This window comes from Nasonia vitripennis, chromosome 5, assembly GCF_009193385.2.
Source record: "Nasonia vitripennis strain AsymCx chromosome 5, Nvit_psr_1.1, whole genome shotgun sequence".
Classification (NCBI taxonomy): domain Eukaryota; kingdom Metazoa; phylum Arthropoda; class Insecta; order Hymenoptera; family Pteromalidae; genus Nasonia; species Nasonia vitripennis.
Window position 1 is genome coordinate 17,156,598 of NC_045761.1, and position 24,585 is coordinate 17,181,182.

At 48.8% G+C, this 24,585-nt stretch overlaps 2 protein-coding genes across 12 annotated transcripts in view; one reads left to right on the forward strand and one right to left on the reverse strand.

Moving 5' to 3' along the window:
- The window catches only part of LOC100118639 (tensin-1), a 149,511-nt gene that overhangs the window by 24,323 nt on the left and 100,603 nt on the right, over window positions 1-24,585 (forward strand). The gene's annotated exons all lie outside the window — the stretch shown is intronic.
- Window positions 16,754-21,648, reverse strand: LOC107981195 (putative sodium-dependent multivitamin transporter). The gene is made up of 7 exons (XM_016986248.3): window positions 21,349-21,648; window positions 20,726-20,845; window positions 19,801-20,022; window positions 19,211-19,554; window positions 19,013-19,132; window positions 18,243-18,926; window positions 16,754-17,501 (listed from the first exon to the last, which is right to left on the reverse strand). The coding sequence occupies exons 1-7, from the start codon at window positions 21,352-21,354 to the stop codon at window positions 17,231-17,233; spliced, it is 1,767 nt and encodes a 588-aa protein (XP_016841737.2). The 5' UTR covers window positions 21,355-21,648; the 3' UTR covers window positions 16,754-17,230.

Genomic DNA, 24,585 nt, shown 5'->3' on the forward strand with positions numbered 1-24,585 from the left:
CACTCGCAAAAGTCTTTCTCACGACGGCTCAATCGCGCGGGAGTCTCCAATTCAATCGCGTGTTCGTATAGCAAAAACAACTCTCCCTTATGATTACCATGATTATTATTACGACCGACGAATCTGCTCCGAAATTCCCAGGCGGCAGAGAGAGGCGAGGCACTTTGGCAAAAGTGGCCGCCATTGATAATGAGGAGCTATTACTCACTTTATAAGTTCAGCCCGAGTATATGGCGTACACGTATATATAGATACGAAGCGCGACATGTGGCTGGTGTGTTTGGCCCACATCGCAGTTCGCGCGACGCACTTGATTTTAGGAGAAAGAGGAGAAGAAGAAGAAGCGGAGGATGCGAAAGAAAAGGGGGAGATGGTAAAGAGACGCGTAGAAGATCGGCCGCGTGTGCCTGGATTAATCAAGCGCATCCTTGGATCGCCGGTATCGAGCTGCAGAGGAAGAATTTTCGAAACGTTAACCGACGATCGGTGATCATTTAACCGATTTTTCAATTACGAACGGCAAAAACCACGATTATAAGTTGCTCTAGTTTTTATCAATTCATGAGAAACCGACCGAACAAAGAGCGCAAAAAAGCCTCATATACACATTTTCCCATAAATACGCCGCAAAAATAACAACAAACAATCCAAGACCCAAGGCCTCGACAGTCCTATCTCCCTCGCATAATAGCAGTGAAAGTCAGTCATTCATTCGACGATCGGCTTAACGCGCTCTTGCGCAGCTGATTATTTTCCGCACGTAAAAAAAGATGCATAGACACAAGCGTATACGGCTTGTGCGAATCGTTATATTATATTATGCGCGGCGCGCCGGTGTGCAAATGCCTCTTGCTCGCGCGATTATCTCCCGCAGCGGCAGCAGAACGTCGTGTCGCTGCTCCATTGAGTAATTGGCTCGGCGGAGCGCTCGCGCGGATATAAATCGCGCGGCTGCGTTAATTGATGGTGTTAATGCATTAGCCATGCGGAGAGCGAGCGGTAACTGGGCTTTGCGGCCTATCGCGAAATTAGAAATCTCGGACTGTGTACACGCCGGCATTTATCTCAGTCGTATTATTATTTTTATATGATAATTTATATGGGGAAAAATTTATTCGGCTGTGATGTTGTCAGAGAGCCAAAATACACTTACTGGAAACTTATTTATTCATTCATGTATTATTTGTTGCTTTTATACAAAGTGATAAGCTCGAAAAAATTTTGTTTGTCAGTTCCCTGCAAAATATTTTTTGTCGAGGGGTGCTGAAACAACACTCGCGAAACAAGCATTTCACCGTCTAATTACTGCCGTAGGTATACACTGCACAACGGTTCGCAAAAGAAACTTCGACAAAAGGACGCGAGGAGATTCCTCGCGCGCGAGCCCAAAAGATTCGAGCGATTCGTGCGCTTGCAAGCGCAGAATTAGCCGCGCGCCGTGTCTGCCTCGTCTCTTTGCGCCGCGTACTGACAAAGCTCGGCGCGCATATTTTCATACCCCGACGGCGCGGAGCTAAAGAAAAACAAAGAATCCTTTCTGCATTGTTTACGTCTCTATCCGCGTTATTCTCCCGACTAATTATGGCTATTGTATTGGAGTTATTCATTCAAGCTCGGCATCATAATACTCGCATGGAAGTTCCTCGCAGAAGTATTTTGAAAAGCCGGTATTTCGTGCGACGTAGACGCGAAGCTTCGAAAGAGCAACGTTCTGGCAAGCGACGAGTCCCTCCTGAAGAAAAGGGCAAAGAGCGAGGGAGAGAGAGAGAGAGAGAGAGAGAGAGAGAGAGAGAGAGAGAGAGAAGTGCGCTCAGAGACGGGGAAATAACGAGAAAGCCGAGGGGGGAAAGTCGGCGAGACGGCTAATATCCGCATCTCACTACTGTACACAGCAGCAGCGGCTCAAAGCCGTATTATCATTATTACGACTCGGCTTTTCGAATATCCTTTTCGGTGGCATATATATAATAACTCCATCAGCCGGCTCGCGCATCATCCCCCGGAATCAGGGATTGTCTGGCACATAATTCTTCTCTCCCCCCGACGGAGGCGCATTGTCGCGACTTCCGCTGCTGATCAAAACGTCATCGCTCGCGACATTTTTCAAGGTCCCCGTTGCATTGTGTCACAGTCGACTCGACGATTTATTTCTTTTTCGACTCTCCCGCATACACACGCGCGTTTTTCAGCGGCGTAAACACGACTCCATTAGCATCAAAGCGTATAAGAGCTAGCGCAATATATTCTTAGCCTCTTTTTACAACTTACATAACGTACACGCGCGCGGTCGTGTGGCAAAACAAACGGCAACATTACAGAGCCAGCCGAGAATAGCCGTCCATCATCGCACCGAGCTCTCGCGGCTGAAATTCCTCCCTTAAAACACCGGCTAATTAAAACTTCTCGCGCGGTGCGACTTTTGTCCGTGTGTACAAAAATACACGCCGCGCGGCATTCGTCGAATCGCCCCTGCGCTGCGTTTCGCGCGCTTGTATAGTGTATTATAAGGCATTGAAAATAGATCGGCGCCGCGCGAGAAGCTGCGTAAATTTAGAGAGGCCTACGGAAGTGCGGAGCGTTAGCCCCGCTTGCGTGTGTGTATAAAATTCTCGGAGCGCAAATGACGCCGCGACGCGTGTGCTGTATGTTCGGCGCCGCGACGCGAAATAGATCTCGTGAATGAGAGAGAGACTTTTATATCCTGTTCACGCGGAGATAGAATGCGGAAGGTGTGCTTTGATGACAGTAAAAAATTTCGTTTATGTTAGAATCTCAAGCTCCACGGAGAGAGCAACACGCCAGTGTAAAAATCCGCAAACAGACCGAAGGTCAGGCCCACATGCACATCCCACTCTCCGGCATTATAAAACTAGACAGCGTGAAGGGCGGCTTAGGGTGGTTATAAAATTTTTCTCCTAACAATGGCCGAGTCTTCGCGCGCACACGCCGCCACATGTGCTCGCTCTCTCTCGCGCAGCATGAGGCTAACGTATGGTCGAGCTATGCTCGCGCTCGTTTATATACCTGCGCGTCGTCGCATGGCGTCCCGTAAAATTGCTCCGGCAAATTACCCGCAATAAAAGGGTGGAACAGACCGCTGCTTTGGGAAATCCCCGCGGGACGGTATTCACAATAGCCCAAAATGTGATCTGTTTTTCAATGCCGATGATTTATAGCGAGAAAGGACCTCTTCATCACGCACGCATCAGCCCTCCGCGAGTAATTAAACGCGGGCGGAAACTTTTCTCATCGTAAAATTCAAAACAGACGGCGGCGCAAAAACTTCTTCGCAGCCGAAACTCTCCGCGCGAGCGGCTGACGCGGAGAGAAAAAGCTCTCGAGGGCTGAGACAAGCGGAAATCGTGAGGTCTCGGGGCAGAGCCATGCGCTCCGCGCGCGAGCGTGTTTCTTTCTTATACGCGCGCGGCTGCCGCGCGTGCGTATACTTTATGAGAATCGCGAAGTGATTTACGGCCGATTCGCGATCGTAAATCGCCAGACGTGAGCTGTTCTCCACTCGATGCTCTGGGCTGCGCGCGTCTTATTGCTTATGCGAGCAACCGCTGCTGCTGCTGCTGTCTCTTTCGCTTGCATGTGCAAGCGGCGAAAGGGTCGTCGTTTCGAGTATGGATGTGCGCGCTCTGCTACGCCCAGCAAATTGCCGAATTTCACATGAGAGCGACGCGAGCCCGGGAGTTATTTCGTGTCTTGGAAGCAGTCGGAGATAATTAAGATAACTTGACGCATTTCAACGCTGTGATGAAATTCAGAGAAAACACCGAGGGTTGTTTACGCTGCTATATACAATACATAACACGGAGCGCAACAGAGGACGAAAATCCCACAGCAAATCTGTCATCGCGCGTATAGCCGCATAATAACAAACAGCACAGTAACCCCCGGTCTACGCACACGAGAGAGCCGGAATGCAACGAAACAGATTTCCATCTCCGCGCGCCGTATAACCCACGCGATATTCAGCCCCGATAAGTCTCGGCGGCAGCAGCAGCATCCAACGGAATAATAATGACTGCGTAACTTTTTCGGCACCGACGCACATACAAAAAGCCGGCGCACGTATAATACGGGGCTCCGAGTGGAAGGAGGCGGAATTTCACGATGGGCCGCGAACAAGGGCCCGTATACTCGCGGAGAGAGACGCATCAGACGCTGTACAAATATTTGTCCTCGAAAATTACACGCTCGGCGTTTCGTTCGGGATTCCGGAGTCATTGTGGAGCTTTCGAGACCTTTGGCAAACAGACACGCGACGCGCCTGTATCGGTTATAAACGCGGGGTATAGAGCGTAACTTATTCTATTAGAGCGCGCCGCAGCAGTATGTGAAATCGATTTTCGAGCCTATGTGTGTATCTTTCGTCGGCGCTGCAACAATGCGCTCTTATATCGATACTTTGCAGTTTTTATTTCCGAGAATGAATTTTACACTTTCAACTAAAACAGTGCTTCAATTAAAAGCACGAAAGTGCAATCGTCGCAACAACAGCAACAACGGCGCAGACGGCTCATCATCGTTGAAACAACGCGGCAGTACACAGTCGAAAAGTTTCTCTCGCAAAATTTCCAACTTTACGCTCGCCGCCGCTGGAAAAAAAAGCTCGCTCCCTGTGCAGAGTTCGAAAAATAGGAGAAAAGAAATTTTCTGCTGCAAAGAGGGCCAGATTAGAGCCAGCGCTCTCATGCACGCTCGTGCGGAAACTATTCTTTTCTTCTTCGCCAGCCGGGGTTGCCGGTCTTTGACACGACGCCGACGGTTTTTCGTGTTTTCGGAAATAAAAGGCGGATTTGTCGGGGTTTTTAAATACTGTCTTAATGATGTTTCACGTTAAACAAAGATTAATTTGTTAGAGAAACCAATATTTTTACAAAGTCGGACAAAATTTTCGCAAAAATTACGAAACATAATGCATTATTTATATCTGCGTAAAAAATTCTATACAATATATGAAAAAAGGTAAGAATAACAAGAAACACCGGTGCAAAGCACTATTGTATCATCGCGCACAATCGCCCCTGAAATCTGAATTTCACATGGAATCCTCCCGGCTCCTGCGGGGAGAAAGATGCATGCCGCTGCACAATGCCTCCAGGCGTCGCGCGCGCTATCTGAATAAAAAGGAGCTGAATATTTTCGAATCCCGGTAATGTGCCAGCGCCTCGCGTCGGCACGTTTTAACGATCATTAGCCGGAGGCTTCCGGTGCCGCGCGCGTATACACACGCCAACCCCGAGAATGTTAATGCGATTAAGGGGGATGCTGTACCAGAGGCTTTTTTTCCCTCTCGACGGCTGATGCTACCCTTTGTTTTCCTCTCGGGGTGCAGGAATATCGACGCTGGATATTTCCCGCGGAGAAGTCAGCCGTTACCGAGAGAATGTGGTCTAGGCGATAATTGAGAAAAATAAATTACTCGATTTATCTCCGGGCTATAAATAACTCCCCTATACATGTCGCCTTCCGTTATAGAAAGCGTTTCGCAAGCTCGCTCGCGAGAGAGAAAGAGGATCGTTGTACCCCCCGCGACGCTCGTGATCCCGCCGTTAAGGCGAGAGGGAGCTCTAGAGAGAGAGAGAGAGAGAGAGAGAGAGAGAGAGAAAAGAAAATAAACCGCCGGAGCCGAGCATAGTCCCACCCGAGCTCCTCGTTTACACGCTCGGCAGAGCAAGACAAAAGCCGGCGGCGGCTCCGGACACCGAAACTCTGTCTCCGCGCGAGCGCGAAAGGTGCGAAGTAACTGCTACAGTACACAACGCGAGCCCATCTCTTATACGACGCTTAGGCGTGTATGGGTGTAACGACGCACACGTACAAAGCCGCTTGTATTTATATACGTTTCACAAGGATTTAATCTCCCAACGCGATCTCCAGCGTTTCTCTCTTGGTGGCGGCAGCGCTCTTACTTTGTTAATGATTAACCGTCCCATTGTGCTTAACACGAGCGCGCGCTCTGTGTTGCGGAGATATATCGTATAGGAGCGTACGGGGCGCTGATAAGAGGCACCGCCGAGTCGAGAGCCGCGAATTGAAAATCGAGTTGCGGTGTGAGAGAAACAAATTGAGTTTATTTCTGTGTGACAGTGTGTGAATCGGACGAAGTATCGAGATGTGTGATTTTGAGCGATGCGCGTGTCTGACTCGGCTTGAATGCTAGTACTTGAGGTTGAGTTTATATATAGGCTGAGGAGAGGCGTTGCAATGCGTGTATGGCGTTTATGGAATGGAGTTAATGTACGGGAGAGAGTAGAAATGTACTAAAGTCCCTTGATTCTAATGGTAGGCGCCGGCATCTCACTGTTGTTATACTCTGGACTGATGATTTTACTTTAAACTAATCAAACTTTGCAATTATTAAACTAATAAGTAGCAAAATCTATCCTTCGTAACAGTAAAAATCCTACAAAAATTTTGCGGTTTTTCGAAAAAGCCCTGTATTTTCCCAGGAAGCAGCTCTCCCCTCAAAAAAAAAAAACATCCCCGCAGTTCTCTTCATTATACATCCCACACTACTCCCAAAGAACCTGAACGCACACCAACAACACCCCGATTATTTGTTCGTCACTGTTAACGGTTCGTGACTCGCCGCGTGAGAGAACAGCAGCAGCACGTACGAGGCATCCTTCGCTCGACGCCGCTCGTAATTCCGCGGCCGGGTCACGCGCCGGATACCGTCTCTCGTCTCAGAAGGATTATTCCTTGGAAAAAGGAATAAAAAAGAAAAAATAAAATAAAAGCGAGGCCGGTTGGCAAACGCGCGCGCTTGGGAAAGCTCGATTTTTCCCGGCTAACGAATCGTCGCCGAGTATTATTTATGACATATGCGCGCGAGATGCGGGCGGCGGCGCCAGCCTTATGTCTCTCGAACACAATGCCAATTTTGTGTGTATATATGCGTAGTGCACATGCGCGAGAGGCAGTTGTATGGGCACAGCTCTTGGCTGTATCCAGAGAGATTGCGATCGGACGCATCGACCCAGTTCTCCACGGCGACTTTTGGATTTTTACGCTCGTCCTTTATCTCTTGACACCCTTTTGTGCGCGCGCAGTGTGAGTAGTGCTGGTACCTTTTTATTGGTCGCACTTTAGAATCGAGGTTGTACACGAGATACTTACGCGTCGTTGCTTTTTTCAGCGTGAGAAGTATCGCGTACCGTTTTCCGGGTGACCTAATGAGTGTTAAACGCCGTATTTTATCGACGCCTATACAACTTCGAGCTAACTGTCGCAGAGGCTGACATAAACGTCCCGGTGAATATATATCTCGCGTCACTCGTACGCCGCGAAAATTAATCCGCAGGTAAAAATGATCGATCGAACGAGGCGTTAAGTAATTCCCGCTAAAATATGCGCGCGCGCGCGGAAATCACGATAGCGGCGCGGACCTGTTGAAAAAAGGAGAACAAACATACAGAGAGGGAAGCCGCGTGTATACGACGCACACGCATCCGGCTTATGCGAGCGGATAAATCCCACTTAAACCGGGGCGATTATGTAAAGCATTTTCACGGGTGGCCGCATCCCATCCGCCGAGACAAAAACTAATCCAGAGTAGCCTACTACGCTCGACTTATTCGCGCGTGCGATATAATTGTTTGCTAATACGCAAAAACGTAACACGCGCGGCGGGGGCGTTCATTTTCTTTCCGGAACGCGCGCGCGAGTTGGCATATTTCTCTCTCTCTCTCTCTCTCTCTCTCTCTCTCTCTCTCTCTCTCTCACACACACACACATTACAAGTGTACACATAACGACGCGGAGCAAAACGAGGCCGAGCATAGCGAGCTACCGCGAAAGAAGCTCGAGAGGGTAATCTCATCAGACGTGCTTCTCGCTTTTAACCGGATTCTGCGGGAGAGCCGACTAATAAGTAGTCCATTGTTCCCGCTTCGAGAGACGCGTTTACGATCACGAAATGACAGCCGCGCGGAGCAGATGCGGGGTATGGAATTCCGAAGCGAGAGGTAAAAACCTACTCACCTACTGGGAAAGTATTTTATTATCATTGCGAGCGCGCGCCGGGCTGAAGAAAAGCCACGACTTTATTATTGCATAATTTCGCTGTATTACCGCCCGGTATTTTTTTCGTGCGAAAAGGGGATACAAGCAATTGTAAGAAAAAAGCGAGAGTTTCGGAATGGTGTTGTGTTGCTTCTCGGAAGATGGACTTTCTTGGGGCGGGAGAGCGAGAGAGCGGCAACTTGACGCCTCGGTTGACCGCCTGAAACAAAGGTTTCCTCCTCGTGATTTTTCGGTGACACTTGAGATGAATCCTTCGACAGGTTCCTTCCCGGGGCTACCTCTCACGAGTATAACCGAACTCTTCGTGAGTGTGATTTTTTGCCACGTACATACCTATACACCGATCATAAATATCGGTGAAGGGAATGATTTAAATTTTTCTAGTTCGTTCATCAATCCATAGCCCGACGATCATTCCTTTTTTGACGGCCGATTTTTCACGCGTTTCCATTTAGCCGAGAGAGGATTTTCCAGAGACCCGACGAGGGCCTAATTGACTGCGGGTAGAAAATCACCGAAGCAGTAGTATAGGTATTTTCGGTAGCCTAACGATCGGAAGGACGAAGATTGATGTGGTTCCTTGAAACTGGCCCTCTCGAAATTCGACGAGACAAAAAGAAACACTAATGGCGGTTTGTACGTTAATCCCACGGTATATCCCAGATTTTTTCAAAAAGGACTAATCGTCCAACATCTTTACGCGCATACCAGCATACAATTTAGCCAAGTTGCGATTGCATCCGTATACTCGATTTCCAAGTTTGAATTTATACGAAAATTAGAGAATTTACATAAAATCACGATCATAAAAGACGCTCGTTCCTTCAGCTCGAATAAGGTATCTCTTGATAAGCGACCCTCGTTAACGCCACCCGGACAACTTACTCCGACCGTCTCTCTCTCTCTCTCTCTCTCTCTCTCTCTCTCTCTCTCTCTCTCTCTCTCTCTCTCTCTCTCTCTCTCTCTCTCTCTCTCTCTCTCTGTAAAATAAAACGCCGTGATCCCGCAAAATCCGAGCCAAGAACCCAATCCCGAAATATCCGCCGGTAAACATGCAAATTGCTCAATGCGTACTTAATCCCACCAACAGCGATACGCATACTTCTCTCGGCGAACGGTCGTTCCATCAGAATTTAATTTTCGCATAACGCGCGATATGTGTACCCGCGCAGAAAAGGAAAAATCGCGCGAGAGTAAGAGCTCAAGACCTGTCGCAATGTGTGCGCACACATCGACCGTGCTCGATATACGCGCTTATACGAGTGCGAGTACTTAAAGGGCATTAATCCCGTATCCGATTACGGCTTTGTTTTTTCCTCGCAATCGGCATTATGCCGACGCAGGAATGCGCCGGAATCATATTTCCCCGGCGATATTTCAACCGGGTGGTGCGGATCAGTCAATCTGAAGTTTATGGCGAAATTTCATTCAAGATTGTTTTTTTTTCTTAATATAGATAAAAGCGCACGATACTTAATAAAATTTGTTTGATAAAGTATACAACTAACAATTATGTTCTGACCTGTTATCGTCAGTTGTTAAGAATATGGTTCGTATAATAACGACAGAATATAAACATTATCGCTGAACATTTGACATTGATTCCCCCATTTTTCGTGATTCAGTCTAATAGAAACGACTATATTTATAAACGCCAATTGTAGCTTAGTCTTTTCTGTCATTTATTTTATTGATTCAATTTCATTTTCGGCATTGCAGTTGTAGAATATTGAGTAAAATTACATGTGACTCAATAACTGTACACAGTAGAATTCAAGCAAATGTTTACAGAAATTAATTTTCAACAAAAACCGATTTATTTCAAAGGTTTGAAAAATTTACGGTTTTGGACTGGCCTTTCCTCCGGCGCTTTATCTTTTCGGCTCTCTAGTTTCTGGTCTGCAAATATAGGTGGCGCGACAGGCTGTTTGCTATTTCCCTAATCAGTTTGCGCTCAGAATGTGTATATAGCGATGCGTGACCTATGCCAAAACTGCCTTTTGTTGGGCATGCTTATGGACCGCTCATGCTGTAAAATATATGAATCGCATTTTGTCCATCAATATCTGATATTATTGATGCCGTCACTTTTGTAACGTTTGTATTTTCCCCAGGGTCGGGGAGCCATTCGGATCCAGGATTTGGTTAGGGGGAAAAGGTTTAAAGACTTTGTTTGTATTGTTTAACAAAAATAAGTATGTATTTGGTGGTTAAATCAACAATGTGGGTGAGTGATGTTACGGCCCACCTGTATAACAGAAATATATGATAGCGGTTGTTAGAAATATTTCGCCTGTACAATTTAAGTGATTTCAATCGGCGCGGTTACAATATTTCGGTGCGATTATAATGTTATGCTGCGTAACAAAAAAAAACACAAATATAATATTCTAATGAATTAAATCAAATTATCCGTTTATAGTTTACAACAATTACTATAATATATACTTCAGCGAAAAACAGGTAATTTCTCTTATCATAGCTCAAACTGCTAAAATTAAATTCCCCATTTTCCACTACATTGATATCCATTCAAATTTCACATCCGCGAACGCACCATAAATCACAACTCTCGCCTCTCGCGATGACTCCTGCTTTCATCGCTCGGAGTACATGAAAGCGCCTTTCCAGCACCTACGCACACGCGTGTGCACGGGCGAACGGCAAAAGAGCAAAGTTTATGCACTGCAAACACGTGCTTCTCTCTCAAGCCACTCTCAGCTTCCCATCAAAACAAACGCGCGCTTCTTTCTCGAACACTATAAGCACAAGACGCACGTACAAAAGCGGCTGTCGAGTAATTATAAATATATACCATACACTCTCGCGTGACCCAGAGAGAGAACAAGCCACAGCCGACGGGATTCGCGTGTAAGATGCTGCACGAGAAAATTTCGAACACGAGAAGCACATTACCGCGCCGAGAAATCTCCGCGTGGAAGAATTCCACGAATCCCCGAGCAGACAATGATTCGCCGCCGAGAGATGTAATGATCGCGAGCCGGGGGAATTCCGATGGCATGTCCCTCCCGCGTTTAAAAAGACGACGCCAAGCGGCCTCCTTGGTAGATATCTCTTACCGCGCGCGAGTGATGAGAGAAAAAGAGTCAGTGGGTGTAAGGATGATTATGATTATTATGGGTCGTACAGCCGGAAAGAGCCGCATTGTTCCGTCGTGTGCACCTATATCGGCGATGACGACGTGTATAGAGACGGAGAAAAGTGCCTTGGAATTTCACTCGGGAGACACGATTCTTGCGCGAGGCTGTTGGGGACGATCTTTCAATTTGTCGAAGCCAATTGAGTCATCCTTTTTTTAGCTCGAATTCTCCGGGATGATTCTTCATTAAACAAACTTGGCAGCGTTGAAAAAACAACCTAATCTGACCTGCAGCCAATCGATCTAACGAAAGACCTCCTCCAGCAGCTGCTACACGACGTCCTCGCTCGCAGTCGCTTATCTCCGGGTCAACTCGGCCGTCGACAAAAACACAGGAGCGCCGTTGCAGGAATCGTCCCTATAAATCGGCTCGCCGTCGATAGCGATCCTCCATCACCGGATCACTCGGAGGTGGTAGCGCCGATCACGAGTCGGTCGGCGGATACCGATCGCGCGATTTATCCGAGCACGGAGCTAAATTGGTGCCAAAGCAGATCTCTGTGTGTGTGTGCGCGCGTGTGTGTGTGTGTGTGTGATACTTATCGGCCCGATCGCGAAATTTGACTTCCGCGCGCGTGTCGGAGACGAATGGCCAATTGTTCGCCGGTCAGTTGCGTTCGCCACGGATAGATAGCATTGTATCGGTATAATTGCTTTCGTGGATTTTTCTCGCGGCTCGCTTGAGTTATTGCTCGCACTCTCGCCGGCGCGCTAATGACGCCGAGGTATTAGCGACGATCAATCAAAAAATTACGAAGATTAAGATCTGCGAGAGCTGCAGCATCGGTTCGCACGGCGTGTAAATAATCGCCTGCACTTTGTATGCTAATGAAAAGTTTCGCAAAAACTCGTCGCGATCGATCACGGTGCTACGTGCCCATCTCCTTCACTTCAACGCGAGCAACCAGCCGATATCCTACCTCAACTCGCGAATCTCCCACATGCAGTTCTCGCGAACAAGGTGTAGCTAGGAGCTTTTACGAGCCTCCTCTCCTCCACCTCCTGCTCCCGGTGTTCGCCAAAGCGATATCCATCTCTCTCCAGTGCGTCTGTAAATAACACGCGCGCGTGTGTAATAACGCGCCACAAAGCGAGAGGGTCAGCAGAGGCGGGGGAGGGAAGGCACTCTCGCGGTTTTTGATACGCCGAGATATACCTCTCGCGCGCGCGCTTATAATGTACGTACAAACAGCCCGCGCGCGAGTGTACGTTTCTGGTCACGATGCGCTTTGCTGTAGGTACATAAAGCCGAGCGAGTCTACCACTTCAAATACTGCGCTGCTGCTGCTGCTGCCTTTTCTCCGCGGGGCCTCGTAAAACTCGTTCTTTTCTTCGCTCGGACGCGGCTGTAAAATCATAGAATTCACTTTGGCCCCGCAGCTCGCGAGAGTTATACGCACACACACACACGTGTTATACGTATGTCTTTTAGCGCGTAGGCGGCGCCGCGCGCGAGACTCCCGCTGAAAAATGAATGATTTGTGCATAAGCGCATTATTGTTGAATCTGAGCAAAAGTCAGGATTTATCGCCACTTAATAACAACAATAATAATCGCGAGCGGCTCGTTATCGTACGAACTACAGCTAGGAAAGCCAGTCCAACTGCGGCAACTATCTCTGCGCAGTCATCCGTCACACGTATACGCGCACGAGGGCCAACGTACTCGTTTTAACGGTCGCGCGGTTTCGCAAGCTGAGAGATTGACTTGCCCTGACCGCAGACTACACAATGATCGCGAGCTGCCGCGTCGAACGAAGATGAAACGCACGCGAAATTCCGCGGGTTATTTTCACGCCGCCACTGCATCTGTTCAACTTTAGCTGGTCTCCTTCCAGGGGCTGAAGCACTCGACTAAGAATAGTGCGTGTGCGTGCGCGGTTTATCTGCGGAAGCGCGCTTGATAGTTGATAGAGAGAACACGAAGTTTATGACAGAAATATAGAGGATTGGTTTACCTCCTTGGCGATTGATATACTCTCTAGTGCTTTTGCACTCCAAGGAGGATTGGCTCTATACGCGGTCAGCTATGTGTGTATACGTCTAATAAAACGAAGTTCGATACATTTCCAAGTGTATCGACTCCCATGTACATTTGTCACTCAGGGCACGGGGGACAGCACCAATAAACTCCCCGTGTTTACGGCTACTTAGCTTCCGGTCAATACGGCAGCTCACTCCCCCGCGCGCGAGTGGCCGCAAAACCGCCCGAAATCTGCAGCGCCGTATGCCGCGTCCATTATGAAAAGTGCGCATAGTGGCCAGGAATCGTGAATCGTCCGATTTACGAGCGTATCGCCGGACCAGCAGCTGACGGCGCGAAGCAGGAGCAGAGCAAAAGTTTCGAGAACGAGCAGAAAGTCCTGCAGCTGATGCCGTGCCTCGCATCTGCCAGTCCACCCCCGCTGTAATGTTATTGTTTGCCGCGAAACTACTCGCTGTACTTTTCCAAAGTTGGTCAGCGATTTTTTTTTGCGATCGTGCGCGGTGTTGATTCGCGCGTTTTTTATTCAAGCTGAAGTACAAAACGATGAGCTCAAATTACGCTGAGATGTCGGTTTGTTTATGATGCAGCTGTGTATCGACGCGTCACTGCAATTTTGCTCGGTTGTTCCGGACTGACTGATCGAGTTTTTCAGCGAATTCTTATTTTTTTTTTAATTTTCGGCTGATTTCGACTGAAGAGTTTTTATCTGCTTGGGGGCACCCTTTTAGCGGGATTGAGTTCTGAAGTTCGCTGGTATATCGTGGAATTCAATTTGGCAAAGTTTTAATTCGATCTTGTCTTGAGTACGCACTCCGCTGCATAATCCTCTTTCTTGCTTAAGTCGATTGGTTTCATAACGATACTGCTGATGATAGGGCTTCTGCTCCAATCAACCTTTGAAAAATTTCACAATCTTTGTACGCTGCGAGTGTATTATTATTTTAATTATATGGACGATTCGAATTTTACAATTATAAGCGTGCATTTCGACAAATGCAATTTATGATAATTTTGACATTTCGTGGAATAATGTGACCCAGCAAATTTCGCGTAAAACCATGGACAATCACAACCGCGATTCCAAAGCATTGGTATATAATCCCGAAACAATTAAAACCCAGCACTGCATCCCAGCCGCATTATTATGACTCTCCCTCAGCGTGTACACGCGCCGGCTGAAGCAAGCGTAGGAATGCCGCAGTGCCTCACGTCCGTGTGCAGAGAAAGAGAGGGAGATCAGGAGGCTGGATACTACGTCGAAGCCGCTGGTCAACGTACCATTCATGAGCCGATCCTCCTCCTCCTCCTCGGCTTTTCCATTCTTCCAGGGCCCCGCGAGATTCGCATTGATCCCTTCATTGTGAACAACGCGACGCGCTTCTTTCCGCGAGGAGCGAATGCAATCGATTTTGCAGCGAAAACTCGCCGGTGTGTATACGGGCTTGCATAAATTATCGACGTACCAAACAATGGGATTATCTGGATGAAGCGCGTGCTGACCATTGTTTAGGCGCTCGTTCGAGCCGATGATCGACGCGTAAAACATTTGTTTTGCCTAATTGGCCGGCGATTATCGTAATCGACGTATAGTCGGCTATAACGTTATAAAATGCAGCTGCCGCGAAATTAAGACACGCGCGCGCGTGTGCTGTGTGTGCATGGGGGCCGGTTGGTACTCATATTTGTGGATAACAGATGGACGTAAATGGCCGACTCATTCTTTAAAGTCAGATTTTCAAACCTGTTATTACGAGCGAATAGAATAATCCTATCTATCCCTTTCACGCACACTTTTCTCCATGTAATTGTGCGTGTACCAGAGTACACAGAGATGATAAACCGAGAAAAAGTGCGCACGCACTATTGCGCCGATCAGATAAGCCCTGTAATTGCTCCTATAAGATTAACCATAGAAGCATACGGCGCTGCAGAGCGCGAAAAATCGACTCGCCGTGAATAGCCCCCGTAAGCTTCTTTTCTTCGCTTTATGCTATTATGGATCCACAAAGTCCGTGTATGCGCTCGGTCATCGCGCGGTGAGTTTGCGAAATGATTGTGCTCCCGGAGACATATGGTCGGATCCAATTTCCTAAATTCCATTCGGAGAGTGGAGAAAATCGTCGGAATACTATATGCGACGCGGTCAATCAGGCTGAGTGCGTGTGTAGTGTAGGTAGATCGAATCGAAGGAGCGAGGTGCGTGCCGCGAGTTTCAAAGGGGTTGCCGTGCGCGAAATTCACCGGCGACTGCGATTCGTCAAGTGTAATGGTCCTACTTTTTCATTTCCTCGAGAGCTGCTATCTTGGATCTTATCGAGCTAGAAGGTAATATCGTTTATTTTCGAAGCTCATAAACATTATTAGCATTACGAAAAATCCTATAATATAAGATACTTTCTCTCTCGATTCCCCGGCCAATTATCCGACAAAAACGTAAAACACGTCTCTCGTCGTCGCGAGAGCAACTCAATTTTCCATCAATGACACATGCGCGCACGCACCTAATAACGGCCATCATCATCTCTCTCGGCGCGTGTTTATCTCGACGTCACAATTAATTAAATGGACAGCTCTCCAAAAAAGGCTCCAAAAACGTAATCATTTTAATAGGCGCTCGAAGGACGCGTGTGCGCGAACATCAACGCGTGCGTTTCTGTGTCGTATACGCACACACACACGTCACTTTCTCACGAGACTCGAAGGTCCGGTTTCTCTCTCAGAGGGTGGGCCACGCCTCGACAAATACCTGCGCCACCTTACACACACACACACACGTGTATACAGTGCAATTCGAGACGTGCACGTGCGCAGCGGCGCGGCGTAAAGCGACTCGGCTAATAGCGCGGAAGTTTTTCCCGAGTTTCCGCAGCCAATCGATCGGAGCGATTTGTTATTGCTCGCCGGGGTGGCTTCTCGTTCTTACACGGCTTCTTGATAAACTCGATATCGCTGTGGACGTGGTACGCCTATAATTTCATAAATGAAACGATTCCAAGACTGCTGCGCCTACATTTTTAATTCGCCCGGTGAGTAATAACAATCGCTGCAGACGCGCTGTATACATTTACTCCGATGAATCAGCTCTGAAGCATGTGTTCTTCCCTCGCGGGGAGAGGCCAAAGTTCGTAATTGGATTAGTCCGAATGGCGCTTTGAAAACTATACGAATTTACATCTGGGCAGCTTTATGAGCGTAGGCTCGTTCGTTTCGTGTTTTTTTTTCCCTCGACTGCGCGGCTTTTCATTTGCCCGCGCGTGAACTTTACGGGGTACGAATTTACGCTTGTTCGCCGGAAAGCCATAAGTTCACCGAGTTCCGGGAGAATGGTTTTTACCTCGAGCGCGCGAGAACAAGTTGAATATGGAAATGCGTGGGAGAGAGATGGAGATTTTTTTAGGAGCCATAAGTCATATAACCACGCGGGGACGCCGGCCGCGTTCTGCGGAGAGGACTTTCCGCAAAGTGCACTTAACGATTTTTAATACCACTCGTTCGAATTTTTTTAGATTATACTGCCGCATTAAACTGCTCGATTACGTCGGGCGGTAATTAATTAAATTTCACGCGGGCTTAGCTGATAAGTCCTTGCTGTGTGTATCTTTATTATATGCCATGCTATCGAACAATAAACATGATAATATAAGGCACTTTGAGTAATTACGTTTTTATTGCTTGTGTTTCAGGTGAGTTATCTTAACGATCCCTCGCAGTTACCGCTACTGAATGCGCGCGTGTTTATAATATACACGTCCAGTTTGTGAGTATAGTAAATTTCACTTATATCTTTTACAATACAACAAAAACAGACCTATAAATCATCAACTCGAGATACAATGATCCGACTAAAACTTGGTCACAACAACAACAACGCGCTCGTAATCATCCCGTTGGTCAGAGCACTCGACGCAAGGCTCGCTACTCGCCGTCTCCTCCGAAATCGTGAAAAGCGTTGAACGAGGTGTCCGTCTGCCAGAAATCGACCGGCGGCTTGCCGTGGGACAGCTTGCCGACGTCGATATCCCCGGACGCGCCCTCGTCACGCTGTAGTCACGGCCGCCTCCCGTTCGGCTCCTCGAGCGTGAACACTTGGCTGCTGGTAGTCCTCGCGGCGTCGGCTCTCCGTCGTCTTATCCTCCGGGCCACCAGAGGTGTGAACAAGCTCGGGTCCGGCTCGATGGGTGTCGAGCTTGAAAACTTGCGGAAGATCAGACTGGAGATGTAGCCGACCACGATCGTGATGGTCAGGCCCATCGGGCTGTACCACATGTAGGAGATGCGGTAGAGATAGAAGTAGGAGGCTGGCTCTGCTTCCGGTTTGCTAGAAATTGATCAGCGTTATAGTTGGTTAGTACTGGGCCATCGCTGATTTCCGCGCGGTATTGTGAAAAAAGAAAGCCGCCGGAAATTAATCTCGTTATAAGCGCGCGTTAAACGCCGATTAGCTGAAAAAAGAGGTGAAAACGCGTATCTTCTGTATTTTTCATAGTGTACCACACACGAGTGCGACAAAGCGCTGCGGATTTCCGGGACTCTTTTTTACACCCGCGTATACGTACGTACGTACGCGTGTATTTTTATTGTCTAGACTTAAAAGCCCTCGAATTAATGCGAATAATGGCCCGACAATTCGCGCCGGATCAAGCGCACAGAGGCTTCGCTCGGCGCTCTTTTTTCTGGATACTCGTCCATTATTCGCGTCTCGGAAGTGCGCAATTAACCTATTTGAAAAATTGCGCGCTGCTCTCAGCGACGCGCGCGTTCTACGGGACTTGTGTGTATTCGACGGCTTAACGAGTCGGTCGTAAAGTTTTGCCTCGCTAAATACTTTTCATACTCTCAGTGTCTATAACTTTCCGAGCAACTGCTGGAAAACCAATAGGCGCGTACAAATCGGCTCTAGATCACGATATTTTACCCGAAAAAAGTGTAGCCACTTGTCCCGCTGCTTAGGCAGTAGCCGAAATAACGACTTCACGGAAAGCTTTTCCCCCCGTCGTAAACCACTTCCCGAAAACCGCGCGTGAAAACAGCGCCGCGCATCCCCAAAAACAACACTCACTCCGCCATGCTGGAGATCAGCAGGGCGCTGGTGGTCGGTGGCAGTACGATGGAGGCGTTGCAGCCATCTGCGTGAAACGGAAGCGGATGATGCCTCGGCCGGGGCTGTCCGAAGCTCGCCCACATGCACGTGATCAGCGCGGTGACTATGCCGCAGATAGCGCCCTTCTCGTTCGCCGACTCGAAGAACATGCCCAGAGTGAAGATGCCCAGGACCGGGCCGCAGATTGAGCCCGTTATCGAGAGGGTCAGTTGCACGAGGCTCCCGAGACTGCCGGCGAGGAAGGCTATGGCGACGCTAATGCAGCCGTTGACCACCGCCAGGAGCTTGCCGAAGAAGGTGGCGTGCTGCGTCGGGAAAGTCTTGCCGAGCCGGGCGTAGATGCGCTTGAGGTAGTCCTCGAGGAAGACGGCGGCCAAGGAGTTGAGCATAGCCGAGATCGTGCTGAGGCTCGCGCTGAAGATGCCCGAGATGAAGAGGCCCGTGAGCCCCGGGTAGATGGCCATCTTCGTCGCAGCGAAGTGGGGCATGATCCGGTCGTGCGAGGCGATCTCGCCCGTGCGCACGGGATCGCAGTCTTTGTACACGGCGTAGAGAACCAGGCCGCAGAACGACGTCGTCAGGCCGAAGGTGATTAGCAGCGGCAGGTTCACGAACAAGGCCAGCCGAGCTGATTTCAAGGATCTGCAACGAAGTGGCAAATTGGTTTTATTGTTCGTCGACGTCGAGGTGACGCGCGTTGTAAAAACGAATGTGTAGTAGTTGTGTACTTCACGGTCAGAAGCCGCTGAACCTCCACTTGGTTGACGCCGTACAGGGAGCAGAATAGGCAGAAACCCGCCGCCAGGAGACACCAGCCGGTGTGGCGTATGGTCGGGTCCGGTCGGTAACTGCGAAAATTTCGATGCTCATTAAAAAAAGCTCTTAACGATATAAAAGATCGATTTATGTGTGTACTCAGTACTGACTCAAAGTACTCGATCCTGCCGCCCTGCTTAGCGATGTTCCAGACGTTGCCGAGTCCACCCTCGATTTCGCTGGACGCCACGACCATGATGCAGATGAGCGAGGCGAACATGAGTATCGCCTGGAATATGTCGGTCACGAGGACGGCCTTGATCCCCCCGATCGTCGAGTAGAACATGCAGATCACGGCTATTACCAGGATACTCGTCTTGCTGGACAGTCCAGTCGTGGCCTCGATGGCCAGGGACGGCGCGTACAGCACCACCCCGGTGTACAGCGTCAGCTGCATGAAGTTGGCGATGCTCGTCGTCAGTCTTGCCGCGACGCCGAACCGCCTTTCGAGATACTTCATAAAGGTGTTATTCTATCTTACGCGCTTTTAATTGCATAAGTCGAATCAAAGCGTCAGCTCTATCGCGTAACGAGAATACCGCGATCGTGGTATATGAGCTTGGGCGATTTGAGAAAATACCGTTCCAGCGGCAATTTGCCCGGCTGGAGGAGGTAATTGCCGGTGATTTGCGACGTCGCCGCCGTTTATACGGAACGTAATCACCGATCCGAAAGCATAGAGCCGATCAATTATATTCACCTCGTAGACGCTCATGGTGTTGAGCTCGAAGAAGACCGGCAGGTAGAAATAGGCGACGACGATGGTCGCCAGGATGATTCCGGCGTAGTGGATGACGAACTGCGTGCCGAAGGCGTAGATCTCCGCGCTTATGCCCAGGATCGTGATCGCCGAGACGAAGGACACCATCAAGGCTATGCCCAGTGGCACGATGCTCATCGACTTGTTCGCCGAGAAGTACTCCTGTAGCGCCGATTACAGTGTCATCGTTAAGAGAAGAGGAGAAATCATTTTCGATGGGTTAATCGTGTTTGTACAATACGTAATAAGTATATACGGTATAAGAATCGGCTTTATGTAGGTGAAAATAATTAGCTTCTGCAACCTGCAGCCGCTGCCGCTGATTATTATGTGGATTCGGAATTTATACGCGCGAGCGTAATGAGACGCTATTGAAGCTCGCGCAGCGTGCGCTGCAGTAATGGTAATTCTGAAATATGGATGGACTAGATGCATGACTGCGCAAGCTACCACTTGCCGCTGATTAACTCTTCAATAACGCGCTTTTTACGAGGGCTAATTAAACGCGCGAGCGAAGAGAGCTACGCGAGTATAAATCCTAATGACACTTCCATTACTCATATCACTTCGATTTCCAGCCGATATGCTGCCGGCGCAATCGACTTATTCACGCCACGTCAGCGGACAATGCGCGAGACGATTTGTTAAGAGAAAGAAATACGCCGTTATGTATAACTCAGTAGTGGTTATTCCGGTATCGTACATCCAGAAATATAAGTAAGCTGCAGCTTCTTTTATACGCACGCGAGACTGATTAACTCGTTACCCGGCATTGGCAGTTCAATCGGCCGCGATATGATCGTATTATTGATTTTGTGCACGAATATATCTGTATAGAGCGAAGAACCTGCTGCTGGACACTCACCTCTGCGGTTTTTTGCCGGCCTCCGGTGAAGCGGTAGTAGACGCCGATTCCAGCCGAGATCAGCAGCACTATCCCGATGACCAGATAATCCTGCCATGTCAGCATCGACACTTTTTCGTTCTGGCTCAGGACAAAGGATTAGTCATGTCATATCGGTTCCGTGCGCACGAAAAAACGCAGCAGCTCGTTAGCAGGTGTCCCGCGATATTGTGGAAGCGGCCGCGTTATCTGATTTCTAATTACGTGACTAATCAGCCAGACATGTAAGTGCGGCGCGTGTATTGTTCCGACATTATGTCACGAACGGTTGTGCCCGCGGGTAGAGCGTAAAAAGTACGGCGGCAAAGCGTTACGTTCAAGCAGAGATTCTAAATAAACTGTCAATCGTGAGAATATCACGAGGGTCGATAAAGTGGAGAATTTGTTGTTTTCGAGCGCGGCTCCGGCGACATGTTTATGTATGCAAATTCACAGAGGAAAAGGCGAAGGATCGCGTGTGCGGTACGTATTTCTGGAATCTCGTGCTCGCGCGGAGCTTGCGTAACCCGACCACGTGCACCTGCGACTCGAGTCTCTCATTTTCTCCGTTTAATTATTTTTTATAGCGAAAAAGGCGCACTCACCTCCATTTTTCGAAGATCGTCTGTTGATGCAGCTCGTAAAATTTCCGCCAAGGCATAAGCGGCTTTCCCCTGCTCGAAAATCTAATCGATCAGCGTAATCGACCTCGACGCAGAGCAGCAGCAGCGACGACGAGCGAAACTCCTCGCGCGACGACTTGTCATGTTGCGGATTCGCGCGAAACTATCGTTACGGCTCCTCGGAGCGCAGGAAAAAAAGAGGACGATCTCCGCCGAATGTGTAGGTACACGTACAGTCGAGGTGACGTCGTGTACGTGTCTATCCGTCAACTTGGGTTATCCAGCGCGAGGATGATCCAGAGAGTCGGCTCGCTCGCGTTTGCGGTTACATAAACCATGGCTCAGCGTTTCGAGCAACAAAATAACACGTGAACGCTCGCCTATACGTCTATACGAACAATCTATTTTTGCGGAAATAGGAATTCCATATTCGAAGAAAATTCGCGAGCGAGCTATGGAATTAGAGGCGACCTCTCGTTTTCCTATTAACTCATCCGCTTTGAACCGCTTGCCGTACAGTGTATTATGCATCGCAGCTAGCGGAAAAATGGAGGAAAAAAAGAACGACGAGCTACTGCCGTTACACTACACTCGCGGCGGCATTGACATTCCCGAACGCCGTCCGGAAGTGCGTGCGGGTCAGTACGTGACGCCGCTATATTCGCGTGACGGAGGCTTCGATATTCAAAAGCGCCGCACCTTCTATCATAATCCACGACTAAGACCTTCGTACACATCTCGCACGGGCCATCTCGCCGACGACCTGTTGCGCTATTTATTTACCGCCCGTACACGCGGATGTGAGAGAGGAGGGAAAAAGGAGGAGAGAGAAGATGAAGGCGCTCGGAAACAAGGCTAGCACGAAGAGAAGCGCAGTCGGTAAGTGGCGAATTCCCGTCATTAAGTCGTTAGAGGCTATAGCATGCGCGCACGCGGGATATATAGCGTATATCAAGAAGACCGTGCGCGGTGCGCGCGGCCGACTATTAACTGCCGCTGCCGCTGCTGCTGAAGTTGCGATCTCTCTGGCTCTCTCGGTATAATCGAGAGGAACGCGGCGGACGTTTCCTCAAAATTCACCTGTAATATTTCACAATTTGAGCGCTCGGAGGGTAATGAATGTTTGTTGTTCGCGAGAAAATAAAAACCAGTCGCGATTAGACTGCCGATTACGAGAGTCACGTGCAGCGCACCCTGTGTAATCCGTTTACTGCCATCGAGTTATATACGCGAGAGCTGAAATCACCGCGTCTCGGGAGGAATACGCGTCGAGTCATCCGCCGGTAATATCGGTGGGAGCTCATTTAGTGTGTGTACGGGCGAGTTGATCGGATTTTGTTTGATATCCGGCGCTTCTGTGGAAAAAGGTCAGTTTTTGTAAACTCACGCGCGCGCGCGGGGAAAAATAAATCGAACGTACCTCCGACGGATCAGCTAGAAGGTCGTCATCGGCTTCAAAGATATATGTATGTAAGCAAGTTGTTTAGCCGCGGGTGTAACGCCCAGAGCAAATAAACCAAGCGGGAAAAGAATTTCCCGCTGATGTGTGTTGTACACGTTCCCGGTTAGATACAGCGAGAAAAAAAAAATTCTCTCTCTCTCTCGGGCGACAGGCGGTCATTAATTGAAGATGTTAGGATCGGCGCGCAAATAAACACTCGGACAGCTTGACGTCCATTCGAAAAGCATTCCAGCGCATTATTTAGCTTTCGCGCGCACGGCCCGTAACGCAGATATCGGGTGTCTCCCTCGTCGCAGATGAAATTATTCTCCGAGATATAACACATACGCGTAAGAGATACAAGGCGCATGTATTATTAGCACAGACTTAATTTCGAATAACCTTAAAACCCATCCCTGAAAATCCGAGCGATGTTTGCATAGGCCGGCTCGCAGTTCTCTCGTTCGGTTTGTGTTTTCCCTACTGGCTCCCTCGGCTAAATTATGAGGTTCTCGCTCCCGTTCCAGCGAGATGACTGGTATGTTTTCCCGCGTTAATGTAGCCGCGCTCTCTCGTATGTGTGCGGTGCGCGTCTATGGGACTTGCTTCCTCTCTCTCTCTCTCTCTCTCTCTCTCTCTCTCTCTCTCTCTCTCTCTCTCTCGTTCGGAAAGCGTATAAACTCGGCCCACGCGCGAGAGAAAACCAGCTCGCGGATGTCGCTCCGAGGGATCGAGTGTGAATTGAGGAGGATGTGTCGGGGATTTTTTGCCGCCGTGAGCGGGGGATACACGTAATGTATAGGGTGACATTTCGAGGAGAGCAAATCGAGCCGTTATTGTGGGCGGATTGCGGTATCGGTGCGCGTCGATCTCGCGAGGCGTCTTGGTATTATGCTGTTAGTCGGAATTAGTAGCTATTCGGCGAGGTTATATTACGGGAGTTTCGAACGGGGGGAAATGCTATACATCGCTTCATTTAGTTTACAAATTAAAGAGCCGCCAACAAATCGTCCTTTGTGCGGAACACACGTGCGGGCCAGCTGAGCGACTGGAAAGTCGTGTAATATTTGGGTAGGTTTTTCAGACGTATCGATTACTCCGATGGTATTCGTTTCGAGAATGTAAGGGTACACGAAGCGCACACGTGTCTTGTTATTATATGCACACGATGGGGAAGGGTAAATTAGTACGAAAATAAAAGAAAATCTCTCGTTGCGGGAAAAATGTCTCCCATCATTCTCCGACTCCTCATCTTTCAAACGAGTGTTTTTTCTTCCTTCAAATTGGAAAATCCTCTTGGAAGAAGGCGCGCGCGGCATTTTTCTTTCACTCCATTGCGAGCCTTATACCGCCGACTGTTTATGTTATTCATAGATTTTTTTTGCTGAGGACGCGGGGAAAAAAGTCGCCAGCTCAACGATCGTAAATTTTATAAACGTTTTTGCCTCGCGATATTTATCCCTCCGGCTATAAATAACTCTCGGCGTCGTGAAAATCACGACGACAAACATATCGGCAATGCGTATGCGCAGCGGTGAATTAATCCTCTCTACGAAGCGTCGCGCGAGACCTTGTTCTTGCCGGCGTCGTCGCGAGTCGTGTCATTCATGACAGTGGTGTGACCGAGTACGCAACTCACAATGAGGCAGAGCTTCTTCCTCTTATTCTTTTTTGCCCTCGCGTCCCCGCCTCGCGCGGTGTAATATCGAGGCCAGCGATTAGTAATGAATCTAGCCGTATAATGCAAGTCGTGTGTGTATTGTATATAGCTAGTCGTG